The sequence below is a fragment of the Mirounga leonina genome, unplaced genomic scaffold, assembly GCF_011800145.1.
Source record: "Mirounga leonina isolate KUSES-001 unplaced genomic scaffold, KU_Mleo_1.0 Mir_127, whole genome shotgun sequence".
Classification (NCBI taxonomy): domain Eukaryota; kingdom Metazoa; phylum Chordata; class Mammalia; order Carnivora; family Phocidae; genus Mirounga; species Mirounga leonina.
The window spans coordinates 30314232-30329727 of record NW_023270316.1 but is presented as its reverse complement, the minus strand read 5'-3'; the positions used below and the strand labels follow the sequence as shown (position 1 = coordinate 30329727).

General features: G+C 45.6%; 1 protein-coding gene across 1 annotated transcript; it reads right to left on the bottom strand.

The window, feature by feature from the left end:
* Positions 1-6613: 6613 nt before the first annotated feature.
* On the bottom strand, positions 6614-12772 carry KCTD12 (potassium channel tetramerization domain containing 12). The gene has a single exon (XM_035003225.1). It carries the CDS (start codon positions 12616-12618, stop codon positions 11635-11637), a length of 984 nt encoding a protein of 327 aa, XP_034859116.1. The 5' UTR covers positions 12619-12772; the 3' UTR covers positions 6614-11634.
* Positions 12773-15496: the final 2724 nt, after the last annotated feature.

The window sequence follows — 15496 nt, the reverse complement described above, 5'->3', positions numbered from 1 at the left end:
CATACTACCCAACTATCGCAAAACTCTAAACTTTGGATTGAGGAAAACATTTCTACATTGATTTTTATACTAGAACTGCAGACTCTCATTTTTTGAGAGACAAAGACTGAAGTGGATGGCACTGATAATCACTAAGCATGTCTCCAAGATCCCTGTCTTTCACAGAACCACTAACAATGATCCTCATGGCACTCTAGCCCTCATTTTAAAACTCCATAAGGAAAGTGTGTATCACAATTAAAAAGGTAAGTTTCCCATAGTTTCTCACTACAGCAGGTGGCAATTTTAACTTCAACATTTTTAAAGAAATGACTTCCTTCTCTCTGCTCTTTCTTAGTTAATGATCATTTTTGTTTAATTTGCTGTAACTAAGTGAGAGTTAATACCGTGCTCTTATCCAGAAGTCAATGGCAGATTTATCACTTATGTCATAGAGTGGATCAAAGACAAATGTCAAAGGATTCAAGCCCCAAAGACTCTCTTCATCTGTTAGATCCAGAAACTAAAACAAAGCATTGCTTTTCTTACTTATCCCCAAACTGACTCAAACCTAGAATTATCAACCTAGAATTAAACTGTATGATGATAATCACATGAAACTTGTTTCGAGAATTCTTCTAAGATACCGGGAGAAGGAACCTCTACATTCCAGAGGAGAAATACGAACGATAAAGTTTCACTGTTATTTGTCATAGTTCGGGCTGCTGTAACAAAAATACCATAGACTGGGGGAACTTAAGAACAAACATTTACTTCTCACTTCTGGAGGCGGGGAAGTCCAAGATCAAGGCGCTGGCAGATTTCGTGTCTGAAGAGAGGCTACTTTCTGGTTTAGACAGCCAGCTTCCAGTTGTGTCCTCATATGGTGGAAAAGACAAGGCTGCTCTCTGGAGTCTCTTGTCTAAGGGCACCAATGCCATTCTTGAGGGTTCCACCCTCACGAACTATTCACCTCCCAGAGGCCCCACCTCCGAACACCATCACATCAGGGATCAGGATTTCAACATGCGAATTTTGGGGGGACGCAAACATCCAGTCCATAGCACTGTAGTTGTTTCTTACTTATATCTTAAAAGTAACCCTCCCAGATGGAGCAGGCAACACTTTGACCTAATAGCAGTAGCTCTGACATCAGCTCATGGAAAGTACTTAACACTTGGAACACACGTGGTTCTGAGCGGAACTGTAAGGTCAGAGCATCATGGCACAGATCATTTATTATTTTTAAGCTCTCGCAACTGTCATTTTAAAAACCCACAACCCTTACCAGCGGAACATTTGGAACCGTATACTCCAGTGTTCCAGGGAGGTCAAATTTCTTTCCTACAACTCTTAAGGGACACCTCTTGAAACTTTCCAGTTAAGATTTTCAAAACTTTGTAATAAATAATAGCCCTGGATGAAAGCCTATAGCATGGTTCTCAGTGAACTTGACTTACATCATAAAATGGAAACATTGTCAAGGTGTGGGGTTTTGGAGTACCTGCCACCTAATAACTATTCAGAGAAAATACGCACATTAGTTTAGGTCTTTTTGTAACCTTTGTGACTTTCAAATCATATAGAAGGGCAGTCATTTCTATTGATTTATTTATGAAACTACAGTTATAATTTTCAAAAAATACGTATGTATAAAGAGGGATTATTGATTCTTTTTTTTTTAGGGATTATTGATTCTTAGTAGTGTTACCAAAAAAGAGTAAAGAGCAAATTTTAAGTTCATTCTTTTTCTCCCTAATACCTAAAAAAGGATGAATGAACATGAGCATTCATTCATTTATTCAACAAACTTTTATGGACGACCTATTATGGGCTAGGTACTGTGTTGAGCCCTGAAGCAAATATAAAGAAATAAATGTTCCCCCCATCCCCCATAAATGGGTAAATTAATGTCAAGGCTAAGTGAAGATTAAAACTACAGCATAAAGTAGAAGCAAGCAGCCCAAGTCACCAGGGAGCCTTAACTCCCGGTCAATGTCCTTCACATTCCTCTCGCTCGAAACTGTGTGGCTTCATTCAGTGCTTTTCGAAGACAGATAAAGCCCAAACAAGAAGATACTTCTACTGCCCTTTTCCTTCTATATACAGAAATGAGGGCTTGTTCTAACCTTAGATTCTCTCCCTCACCCACTTGGAAAGTAGTAGAATGGAGAGAGGGAATGAATTAATGAGGAACAATTTGTAAATCACTTGGGAAATGTTGACTGTTATAAAACAAAGGGGAAGTCCAAATAACTAATTTTAGAATCCGTCATTACTGTGCTTCATCTTTTTTTTTTTCTTGTTCTTATGCTCTAATTTTGCTTGGACTACAGTTTTGCACGTCAATGAATAAAAAGACAACATGTCCTCAGTCAGGTTGGAATGGTCATCGTTTCTCCATTACGACCAAGAGCAACAGTCCTTTTCTCTTTAGTCCTCTCCTCCTCCACCCATGTCAAGGCAAGTCCAGGGGAATGGGACCCCCACTTGATCCAGGAAGCCCCTTACCCCAAATCCCTTTGGGTCCTCTCCCCACCCCACCTCCCACACCACCTCCAGCTCCGCAATCCTGTGCTTCATCTTTTTCCCTTTGAAAAACAGGGGGGGAGATCATTCTTAGTAGCTATCAAGGGTATTTAAAAGAATTGTGGGGGAAAGGTAGTGTTCACAAAACTCTAGACATGCAAAGTGTATAAGGCCCAATGGTGCTAAGCTTTCCATGATTTCTGGTAGTGTCAAAGTAAAGGCCCTTTACCTGGCCAGTCTACCGTTTTGCTCTCCACTGTTGAAGGTAAAGAAAACACACCTGAAAGGAGATTGTTGTGTCTCAAATATATTAGGGACTCCGTGAATGACTATTGAAGCTGAAAGGATGAGTTGGTGTTTCAGAGTGCTTGATGTACTATAACAGGTGCTCAATGAAGTGCCTACTACATAATTAGGTATCTCAAAAACTCCATAAAATGTCTCTTAATTCTCAGATCTAGGGATTAACAGAAGAATTCCTCATTCAAACATGGTGCTCCCAATACATTGCAAGCAAATCTCATAGAAAACTGTGCGGCCTGAGAGGTTCAAAGAGAGGAGAAAGGTGAACAAAACCCTACCCACCCTCGCGAGGTTCAAAGAGAGAAGAAAGGTGAACAAAACCCTACCCACCCTCGCAGCTGGGTGCTCTGCCATGTGGCTTAATGTACATAAACTTGACCCCATACACAGCTGCCTAACTGGCTTCCAACTCCCTAGGCCCATCAAACCATCCCCCACAGAGCTCCCAGTGGTCTTTGAAAAAGTGGCATTATTTTTTATTATTTCACACCTTGCTTAAAATTCTTAAAATTCTTCAGTAAACACTAACATCTCTATCTTTTAACGGTCTATGAGGATCACCCTGATCTGGCTCTTACTACCACTCCAGCTTTTTTGTTGGCTGGCTGGTTGTTTTTTTTTTTTTTTTTTAAAGATTTTATTTATTTATTTGACAGAGAAAGACACAGCGAGAGAGGGAACACAAGCAGGGGGAGTAGGAGAGGGAGAAGCAGACTCGATCCAGGGACTCCAGGATCATGACCTGAGCCGAAGGCAGTCGCTTAACCAACTGAGCCACCCAGGCGCCCTGGCTGGTTGGTTTTTTTGGAGGGGCGGAGGGCTTTTTTTTCCCCCATGAGGTTCTGGTTTTCGCTGTGTTCAGGTCTTAGAAGCAACCCCCCTTCTCTCCTTTACCTTTAAGCCTCCGTGCTGGCACCTCCTCCTCCAGGAAGCCTAAGGCTGAGTCAGGTATCCCCCTTTCTTTCCCCAGCAATTACTCAGACTATCCTAGCCCTGCACCTCCAAGTTATTTTGTTATTATTTGGCTCCCTTCTAATGCTCAGTGCTCACTCATTCTGGCCCATTACTCACAGATTGGCACAGTCTGGCACATAGTGGGTGCTCAAGAGACTTTGAATAAATGAATGAATGCTGGATGACTGTGCATGAGAAAAAGTTGCAGCAGCCAAGTTAAGAATTAATGGCCTAAAGTGGCCCGAGTGCCTCCTTTCTACCTCGCCCCACAGGCCACTCTTAAGGGGGCTGTGATCGGAAGAGAGGTGCATTCTGGCCCCAAAGGGACATTGACCTTGAAACTTACGTGAACAGAATAGAGCTGAGAATTTAAGAGGTTAACATTTGGGGCGCCTGGGTGGCTCAGATGGTTAAGCATCTGCCTTCCTCTCAGGTGGAATCTCCAGGTCCTGGGATTGAGCTCAGCGGGGAGCCAGCTTCTCCCTCTGCTCCTCCCCTGTTTGTTCTCTCTCTCTCTCTCTCTCCCTCCCTCTCCCTCGGTCTCTCTCTCTCAAATGAATAAATAAAATCTTAAAAAAAAAAAGAGATTAACATTTTCTCTCAACTATTCATCAAGAAATAAGCCCAGCATATACCTGCAGAAATTCTCAACCCCACCACCAAGTTGTTAATGACAAAGGAGGGTGAACTGTCCCTAAGATTTTACAAGTTCAAAATATCTTTTTTTTTTAAGTTCAGACTATCTTTAATGTTTTGGGTTCTCTCTTTGAAGTTCTTGTAAATTTATCATTTTTTCCATAAAATAAAACAGATTTTTTGTAAATTACCTGCCAATTAAATGACTTAATTTCCCAACTCAAATATACACATCTGTTAGTCCAACTGATATTCCAGAAAGGGCCCCATATCTATTCTATAGCTTCCCATCCTTTTCCAACTCCCCCCCAGAGAAAACATTATGACATTATGGCTCCTCTTTCTATATTATATCCCTAAAAACCAAGTGTCAGCCATAATTCATGGGGGAGGAAAAAAAACCCTAGACTAAAAATGGAATAAAGATAACCTTCAGAAATAGAAAAATGGGGGGCCTGGGAGGGAGGACTTGTCCTCAGTATGAAGGCCACATAAAACTTCATACTTATAGATCCAATGATTCTAGAGTTACTCCATCTACCACCATCCCCATTCCCTTGAGAGCTCCCAGTGAATCCTAGCATTTCCGTAGCCATTACAGAAGAAAACAGTGACTACAGGTGATTTCTCTCTTGGCATCACTTCATACAAAAAAGAGTCATAAAGGGGGGCCTGGGTGGCTCAGTCGTTAAGTGTCTGCCTTCAGCTTGGGTCATGATCCCAGGTTCCTGGGATTGAGCCCAGCATTGGGCTCCCTGTTCGGTGGGAAGCCTGCTTCTTCCTCTCCCTCTCCCTCTCCCCTTACTTGTCTTCCCTCTCTCGCTCTCTCTCTTTCTGTCAAATAAATAAAATAAAATCCTTAAAAAAAAAACAAAAAAGTCATATATTTGCACATATGTGAAAAGATATTCAATACAGCACTCTTTGGAGTAGAAACAAAAAAACTGAAAACTTAAATGCCCATCAAGAAAGGACTAGTGAAATAAATGACACCACAGCCAGACAATGACCCATCACGCACAGTATCCCATAGCTATCAAGTAGAATGAGGTCGATCCTTGCTACACGTTCACCCATGCACTGCAAGAGCTTCAGAATGTGTGGTTCAAAGAAGAAAGCAGGGCACAGGACAGGTGTAATTCCTACTGAATCGAAAAAAGGGAGGAATATATATATTTATTATATATAGGATGACTCTGTAAAAATATACTAATGGTTCCCCTAGGGGGTAAAAAAACCCCTCCAGGGGTTACTGGAGGAGGGAGATTGACTTGTTATTATACACAAAAATTATATTGCTTAAATTTTTCACATAAACTTTTCAAAAAACCAAATTGTTTATATGTGTATTTGTACATGAACACCCACACTTTCAAAACAAAAGCTATCTAGAGGAAGTACAGGCAAAAGCAAAGAGGAAGGGCGAAGCCTGGCTCACTCTGCAAGCGCACTCCTGGCTTCCGGTACCACTGCCATTGCCTTGGCTGGTTTCTCAGTCCGGAAGGCATTGTGCTCTTTCAGGAAGAGCGTCACCAATGATGGAGGGGATGCAGGAAAGAGACCCTAACATAAAAATGCAGATCTTCTCCCAACATTCTTTGGATATTTATCTTCATGAATTATACTTTTAATTAAGGCATGTCTGAAAGTTTCTTTTTCCCTATGAACTTTTTTTTTGAGAGAGACAGAGAGAGAGCAAGTGTGAGCCAGGAAAGAGCAGCGGGAGAGAGAGAGGGAGAGAATCTTAAGCAGGCTCCATGCCTAGCACAGAGCCCGACACAGGGCTCCATCTCAGGACCCAGAGATCATGACCTGAGCTGAAATCAGGAATCAGACGCTTACCCAACTAGCCACCCAGGCGCCCCGCCCCTCCACAAACTTTAAAAGGCATCTCTACCTTCATTCCCCATGTTCAAAACAATTTGCATACGCTGCTAAGACTGAGGTCAAAGAAAATGTGAAGGACTCTTCCTCCACATTGAGTACCAATCCACCTTGACAATACGCATTCTTGGCAAGAAACTCTAGGGGAAAAGCCTGTTCACTCCTAGCCAAGCGGTCCAATTACACAGGGAGGAGTCCTTCTGATGACATAATGCTCATCATCAGCCCCACAACAACCTGGGAAGCATTCATTCCCAGTCCTTAACCCCTTAAATGAAATCAGACCAGTGTTCAAGCCAATCCATACCCAGGAGCCAAAAGGAATAAGTAAAGGAGTGAATGTTTTATTCTCTAGTGTTTAATAGAATACATAACAAGTCACATAATCAATGATTCATTACTTCACACACAGGGAGGAAAACAGTATCCAGTAGGTCTATTATACAACTGGTTGTGAACAGGGAGAACGAAAATCTCTAGAGCATTTAGATGGTTGAAGAAATTCTCACTTAAAGTTTGGGTTCGTCTGAATTGTCTTTTTTAAAATATAGAGGGATTTTTTTTCTTGGCTTTCTGTTTCATTAGAAAAGTCTGATAATCGTTATGATTTTTTTTCCTTGCCCTTCTATTTTGAGAAAATGGCTCAGTGATACGTATCACTTAGCATATAACGTTTTTAACAATTGCATAATCCCAGAGAGCTCTGTGGAAATCTTAGATTGTTTGGCAGATACAAGTTTTTCAGATGTAGGGAAAAATTTAAATAACATATAATTAACATCACAACGGACGTCTTAAACTTTTGTCATTAAATGTCACTAATGATGGGTGAGTGGTCACAAAGGAATTATCATCATTTGTATTCAATAATAATGGCAAAATTCACTTGCCTATAAAGTCACAAAGACAGTTGTATAATAGTTTACATTACAATGAATGTTCACATACCTCAAAATACATTTAAAATACAAAAAAAACTTGGCCTGTGGGGAAAAAAAACACAAAATGTATAAGGTGACAAGGATTCTTGATCACCTATTCATCATCCTACCACACAAGATTAAACTCTAAAGAGTCTGCTTGGATTTCTCCCATCTCAGTTTCAAGGTCCCCAGTAGAGAATCTAAATCTTCAAATTCAAAGATCTTTAAGATTTTTATTGTCCAAAATTGTGACAAAGAAAAGTTAACTTCAACATAACTTGTTTCGGGCTCTAGGAAACCTTGCATCAGGTACTATAGCCACTGAAAACCCACGAGTATTTTATTTATTCTCAAAAGACAGACTTATGTCATCTAAGAAAACTAATTCAGTTTTTAAATGAGTTATCATAAGGAAAAAACAAAAGAAATTCCAAAGGATTTACTCTGCTAAGTTTACAATAAAAAATATTCCTTTACTATTTTAGAAATTTAAGTCAGTTGAGTAAAGTACTTACAATTGAGACTATAAAAGAAATTCTTACAGAATTCAACCCCTCCAGTCAATACTTTTCTAAAATCTTGCACCACAATTTAGCATTTTTCATGTGGAGTACAAAATGTTTTGAATATTAGATTAGAATTTACATAATTTAAAAAGTAAAAAATTACCAAAGCTTCACCTTACATGGCTTCAATGTAATAACACTCCATGGAAAATTCCAATAAAAATTGGAATATGTTATGAGCATTGCCAGAATTCAGATTATGCATTTCCTCAGAGAAGCAATAGGCCCCATATATGGATCTGGTTTGAAAGAGAAGACAATTTTGGCTAGTCTTACAAATTTTCACTTTGCTCTCAATGCCAAAAAAAAAAACAAAAAACAAAAAACCACCACCACAAAAAAAAAAAACACAAGAATAAAAACAGTACTGAAAGGGAAAAAAAATTTCTAAGTCTCACACCTCCAAGGGGTATTTTCCACAACGTACAATTTGAAAAATTAGACTATGGTTCATGGTCTACATGTATTAAAAAACAGGCGACTTATCCAATACCTGGTGCAAAAGCATTAACGTGGTGCATGTGTTTTTAACCACCACTGTCAACAATTCTTTTTTTTTTTTAATGAAATTTGTTAAATCTCACGTCACTCCCTTGTACTCATGAACCAAATAGGCATTAAAGCCATGGTAAATGCACGCTACACTGGGTCAGCTTCCTGCAGTCATAATTATCTGAATCATTTATTAACATTCTCCCAGGTTATTTAAATGGTATCTTTGGAGGGCTTACTTGCATGGACCCTCGATATCCCATCCAAGCTCAGAGGTGACCACCGACACTCCAGCCCACTTTGCAGATTACCAAGGGTCCTTCTGTGGCCCATGGCACATGGAAGAGAGGGAACCCCAAAGTGCCCACGCTAAGTCACCTCACAGAGGATCCACCCAGCGTAGAATGAGTTTCCTACCCAGCCTTTACTTTGGGCTGGAAGTAGAATATTTTCATTTTTCGACAGCCGACCTTAAGAGGGGACAGTCATCCCTAGGAAAAGAAGTCAGTTAACGGTCCCTAACCATTTAAATTCCCAGTCTTTGACATAATGAAAGGGGTAGGGGAGCACTGCAGGGCAGCCAGGGTGTGTGGGGAAGTAAGATCCATAAGGCCAAAGAAGTGGAATAGCTCAACTCAAAGCTTTACGAGATAAAATTCATTAAGACTTGAGTGGCACAAACAAAACTTCAGCAGTTTCCCATGACTCCCGGAGTTGTGCAGGTTGAACAGGGAAAATCAGAATCCCAGAGTCTTGCCATCTGTCAGTGGATTTGATCTGTCCTAAAATGTTCTCAAGTATGTGCTTTCTGTCGCACAATCTAACAGAACACCATACAGTGTGGAGAAATCTCTGTGGCACTCTTCTGTCCAGAAAGCGACTTTGCTAAATTATTTCAGGCTTGGAACAGAGATAAGCTCTGTTGCATCACCTACTCTGAGAACACACCCAACATATAAGCAAACCCAACTTCCTGGATTTCTGCTTCCATTTCCCTTACAATTACAGTCTTCATACATAAAGCTAACTTTACCTTTCTAAAAATTTAACTCCAATGAAAAGACTTCAAATCTTTGTTTACCAATTGAAAAAAAAAAAAAGAATTAGTGGGTTAAAAATACAGGTACCTCGATCCTAAGTGGACAGTTAATGGACACATTATTAGTACATAACTAACAGCCAGGAAAAAAGTATAGAGCAAACTCAGTTTTAAAATTATGTATTTTTTCCTAACCCGGTGTCCCCAGAGACAAAGATCTAAGAAACTCATGAAAACATGTTGCTTTAGTATATACACCACCTGATGCACGTTACTGGGGGTAAATACAGGAAATCTTTTAGCATTAGTAAATGAATTAAAAAACTAAATGATTCATGTAAAATGTTTATATATGGTATATACAGATTGGATCACATGAGTCTAAGAATAAAACTGTTCCAATTCTTAGTATCTGTTATGGACATAGTAAGGTACAGTACAAGATTCATTTTTAAAAAGAAGAAAAAATAGCACTAATTTGAACACTGAAAACGACTCTTACAAAATCTTTAAAAACATACTTCAGAGAAACTGCTGAAACTAATGAAAAAGGAAAGGCTTCTCCGTCATCACAGAATATCCAAAGGAGCCACACAGCATGAAAGACAAGGATTGACTTCCCTTCACCTAAGGGGTAGACAGGATATGCAGTGGGAATTAATTCCGTGTTAGAGTAAAGGTATAAGGCAACCAGGTCTCCTTCTGTTTCTCTTGCATTTACCTAAAACACTATTTTATTGCCCAGCCCACTTGTAAGTACTTTTTCGCCTTCGTTTAAAAACATGTCATTGTACAGCTACCTACAGATGGGCAGCCCCTGGTGCTTCTATGGCTCTGCAGCTGTCACCCAAAAAGATTCCACCTTCATTTCAAACCATCTGCAGGAAAGAAATGGCATTTTCAGGATTTCGGGGTTTGCCCAGAAGTCAACATTGGCTGGGTTTGAAGAAAATACGGATTTTTAAGAAGAAGAGATCTTAAATTTAACCAAAATCAGACGATTTTGCTCGTTAATAGATCTTAAAATCAGGATTTATAATCAACAAGAAAATAAAGTTTAAAAAAAAACGAAACTAAAGTTCAAAAACTACTGGGTAACTCTTTGGTTAGGTTATGTAAGTATCAGCAACTTCTAAGTTTAGGACTCAAAACAGTTCATTAAACTGCCAGATAAGAGTGGATCTGTTATTAATGTTTATAAAATGCTTTGCACGTTTGTGTGCACTATTTTTTAAATGTGCGTGTACTCGAACGGATGGCACAAACTTCCACCTTTCAAATAATAAATGAATGTGTCTGCTCCTCCCTTCCCACCCCTTCACCCTCCTTCCTCCCTCCCCATCCCACCCCCCACAAGTCTTACAAGCTAAAGTCCTACTGCCATTCACTGCAAGAATACGGGCTTTCTTAATACCCACGGCGTGCATTACTACTACCCAGCTCCGTTTACAGTCACGGCCGGGTGACTTCCCGCAGTGCTTGGTGACCTGGGCTGTCTGGCCCTTGCCGGCGTTAGCACTCTTGCTCCCTCCCGCCAGGAAGGGCGGCCATGTCGACCAGTCGAGCTAAGCGCATCGCGCGCTGTAGCCAAGGAGAAAGGATGCCTCCTAACGCAGAAGAGTGACTTTCTACAAGTTTAAGCCACAGGCGAAGACCTTTCATTGTGCACGGAAGAGATACGATCCTTCATTGTGCCAGCACTAGATTCTTTTCCTACTTCTACCTATAACTTGTCAAAACTTTATTCATTTTGTAGTCACTGACCTGCCTACACGGGATCCTAATTCCAGGTCCAGAGTCTTCCATCCAGCCCTCTAAAACTCTACCTTTAAAGAGGGCCAAAAGGTTACGTAATGACCTTTTGAAACACTAACTATTCCCAGTGTTCTCAATTCTGATCTCTTAAGCCGCGAATGAGTCAAAAGGGCTTGGGATTTCAATCTTCTACACACTGGACAGGGTCCAATCAGGTTCTGAACAATTCTGCCATCCCCAGGTACTTGGTGACTTTGTGGCCACACTGCCCCCATTAGATCCAGACTGAAGGACAATCCAGGGGTGGGGTGGTTTGAGTCAGGGGGCAGAGGAAGCACTGGAGGGGGCTCTCTCGGTTAGCGGGGTCCAAAGAAGACGAAGAAGCCGAGAGGATTTGCGGCTGCAGGTTCTCAAGTGGGGGCGGGGGGGGGCGGTGAGTGGGCCTGGCCCAGCTACTAAAGGTGGGAGACGGGGGAATGGAAAGGCGTGGGATAGGAGGGGAGATCTACAATCCTCTCCTCGGCAGGAAGGAGCGGGGATGGGAGAGCTGGAGCCGCGAGGGGGTCTGGGGAGCTCACTCCCTGCAGAAGACGTACTCCGTGTAGCTGGTCCAGATCTTGTCCTCGCTCTGGTCGGTGCTGCTGGCGAAGGCGCAGGTGCCGGTGGAACTGCACGCCACCATGTGGAAGCCCGACTCGGACAGCTTGTCGAAGGCCTGCTCCAGGAAGTTGAACTTGAGGTAATAGCGCGAAGTGTAGCGCTCGGGAGGCCGGTCCGGGTCCCGGCTCTCGTTCAGGGTGTCGCCGAACACCTCCTTGGCCAGCGACGTCTTGCCGCACACGGTGATGCGTGCCACTCGCCGGAACTTGGCGTCCGCCTGCGCGTCCCGCCCGATAGTGTAGGAGCCGCGGTAGCCGATGGTGATGTAGCCCGAGCGCCGGCTGCCGTCCAACGACTGGGACGGCGTGAGCAGCGGGCCCGCCGCACCCCCGGACGGGCTGCGGCTAGCCAGCTCCAGCGTGGGCGACGGCGCCCCGGCCGACGAGCCCTCTTGCTGCTCGGGCTCCGCGTAGCCGAGCGGCAGCAGCTCGTCGCCCAGCGAGCCCTCCTTCTGCACCCCGCGCCGCGAGTGCGGCGGCGGCGGCCCGGGGCCGGGCTGCTGGGGCGCCCCGAGGCGGCGCACGAGCTCGGGCAGCTCGAAGTACTCGGCCTCGCGCTGCAGCCGGCTGCGCTCGGGGAAATAGTCGGGCAGCACGAGCTGCAAGTCCCGCAGGTAATCCAGGATGTAGCGGAAGAGGAAGCCGTCTCGGTCCAGAAAGAAGCGGCCTTTGCTGTCCCGGGCCAGCTCCTGCGGCTGCTGCTGCGTGAACATGCGCCAGAGCAGCGAGTCGGGCACCGACACCACCGTGCAGCGCCGGGTCACATACACCTGCCCCCCCACGTTCAGCTCCACGATATCGGGGAAGAGCGGCGGCTCCGCCGAGGAGGACGACGAGCCGCTGCCACCCCCGCCGCCGCCCCCGTTGGGTAATCCACGTGTGCTGTCCGCCAGAGCCATGGCAAAGAGGTGGCCGGTCTGGGGTGGTGGCAGGGAGCGGGGCCGCGCGCCGAAGCCGCCGCCGCCTTTCCCGGACGCTGGCTCAGCCCTGCGCTCCGGCCGCCGCCGCCGCCGCGAGCCGCGCAGAGTCCCCGAGAACCCCGGTGCGCTCGGCCCGCCTCACCCGCGCGCTCCAGGCGAGTGCCGGGTCTCGGCCCGCGCGCGGCTTAAGTAGAGCCGCCCGCTCCGGCGCCGCGGCGCGCTGGAGGCGGGGGCGGCTGCGGAGCGGCGGAGCCCTGCTCCCCCGGGCGGGCGGGCGGGGGAGGGGGGGACGGCGGAGCGGGGAATCGATTTGCATCCTAAACGCTGACGCCGCGCCCGGCTGCTGGCTCCACCCCGGCTCGCGCGCGTCGGGGGCGACCCGACTCCCCAGTCGCCCCACCTCCACCTCGCCGGGCCCGCGCTCGAACCCTTCCCGCTCCCGCCCAACTTTCTTCCCCTCCACGATGGACAGAGCCTGGGACGGGCCGCTTCGGAAGACGAGCTTCCTTCGGAGGGGCTGTCACGGCGCCCTCTCCCCTCCTAACCCCGCCTGGAAGGAGGACGTAAACTTTTCGGTTCCCCCTGCCCGGGCAGCAGCGAAGTGCGCGGCCGCCTCGGCCCGGTCGCCTCCGGAACTGGCCGCTTTAAACCCTGGGGTTGTGGCGCTGCCCTGGTCGGTTGTGGTGTTGCTGAAAGTCCTCAAGAGCCGCCAACAATCTGGAGGGAGGAAGGGGCCGCCCCAGTCCGGAGGCGACCAGATACTGTTGACGTTAACGACGAGCCTCGAAAAAGCCCGAGAAACAAAAAACTCACCTCACTCTTCAGCCATACAACTGTCACCGATAGTTGCTTTTCTGGGTGAAGAGGCAAACTCACTGGTTGAGAGACCTCAAGGTAGGAGGAAATGAGCTGCAGTGGCCACGGGAGAACTTGGGTGCGCTCAAGCAGTGCCTCGGTGGCGCGTTCCCCTGAGGGTGGAGGCCAGCCTGCCGGGCGAGCAGGGAGGCCGAAGTAACCGCTCCGCCTCCCGGGCCCTTTCAGCCTCCGCTGAATCTCGCCGCAAAACAAGGAGGTTTTGCGGATCTAACGTAATTTGGAAAAACCACCTTTCAGCCCCTGCGTGTTTCTCCTCCCAAAGGTCCTGGTGCGCCTGCTCTCTCGTGCGTGCACCGCGGTCCTTCCAGGCCGTCCTCTGTCTCAGGGCCTTTGTACTTGGGAAGGCCCTCTCTAGATCCCACCTGTGTTGTAACTCCTCCGTCCACATTTGCATTCGCGGGGCACGCGGCAGCCCGGAGCACTCCTTCTCCCGCACCGCCCCAAGCCTTCCCTGGCTTCCCAGGCCCAGGAGCCCTCTGGATTGCTCCCTCCACGTGCCAGCCTAACCAGGCCCAACACATTCTGAAATTTCGTATTTGTGGTGATTATCTGACCCTGACTTCGGAAAGTAAAATATAGCGCTACTGAGCACTACAGAACGAGGACAGAAGAGAGGGCGGTGAAGGATGTTAAGAAATCACCGCGTCGGGGCGCCTGGGTGGCTCAGTCGGTTAAGCGACTGCCTTCGGCTCAGGTCATGATCCTGGAGTCCCGGGATCGAGTCCCGCATCGGGCTCCCTGCTCGGCGGGGAGTCTGCTTCTCCCTCTGACCCTCCTCCCTCTCATGCTCTCTCTATCTCATTCTCTCTGTCTCAAATAAATAAATAAAATCTTAAAAAAAAAAAAGAAATCACCGCGTCAATGACTACGTGTTGTGCACCTCTATTTGCCAGCGCCAGATCGTGAAGAATGCAAGGTTGAATCGGATCCAGAGCGCTTTCCGTGTAGCCCAGTAGGCAAAGGGTCAGAAGTCTGAGCGGTTGTCAGATCAGTTTGAAGTACAGACCATCAGTCAGGATAAATCAGGGAAGATCTTTGTTCTCGGTAATGTTTACCCTTGTTGTAACTACCCAGTGAGCTTTACAGTCTTCCCATGGGTGTCATTTTTACTTTGAAATGTTTATGTCTGCTGAAACAATTATCTCATTCATGTCAGAGTGCTGAAATATGATCAAGCCCCAAACCAGCTCACTTAATTGCAAGTACAGACTTTGATACTGAATATATTTGACCGCGCTTGTTTTGGTTGTTCTTTGGGATAAATAATAGGTGACACACAAAGTTCCAAGTTCCAATGTTGAATTTCTAGATGGTTTTGCTACTATTTGGCATATCAGTGTCACGAGACTGACAAAACCAGTCTCTTTTCTATAAACCCCAGAAAAGCCTTCTTTCTGTACATATTTTTTTTTCAAAATCTTTTTTTTTTTTAAGATTTTATTTATTTATTTGAGAGAGAGAATGAGATAGAGAGAGCATGAGAGTGGGGAGGGTCAGAGGGAGAAGCAGACTCCCCGCTGAGCAGGGAGCCCAATGTGGGACTCAATCCCAGGACTCCAGGATCATGACCTGAGCCGAAGGCAGTCGCTTAACCGACTGAGCCACCCAGGCACCCTGTACATATTTTTATATCATTACTTTGTTCATTGTACCAGCAGATCCTTTCAGTTCTGCCTTTAAAATACTTCCAGACTATTAACAAGTTCTTCCCATCCCTCGCCCACCACCCGGGACCAAGCCACCCATCATCTCTTACCTGGATTATTGCATTACTGTCCGCTAACTGCATCCCCCTTTGTCCCCTACAATATTTTATCACCAGAACAAAAGGAGGAATCCTATTATAACCTAAATCAGATCATGTCTCTGTGCTCAAAGCCTCCCAGTGGCTTCCCACTTCACAAAAGAATGAAAAACAAACTCCTTTCATTGGCCTACAAGACTCTACAGGATTGGAGCTGCCCCCCTAGCACCTCTCCAC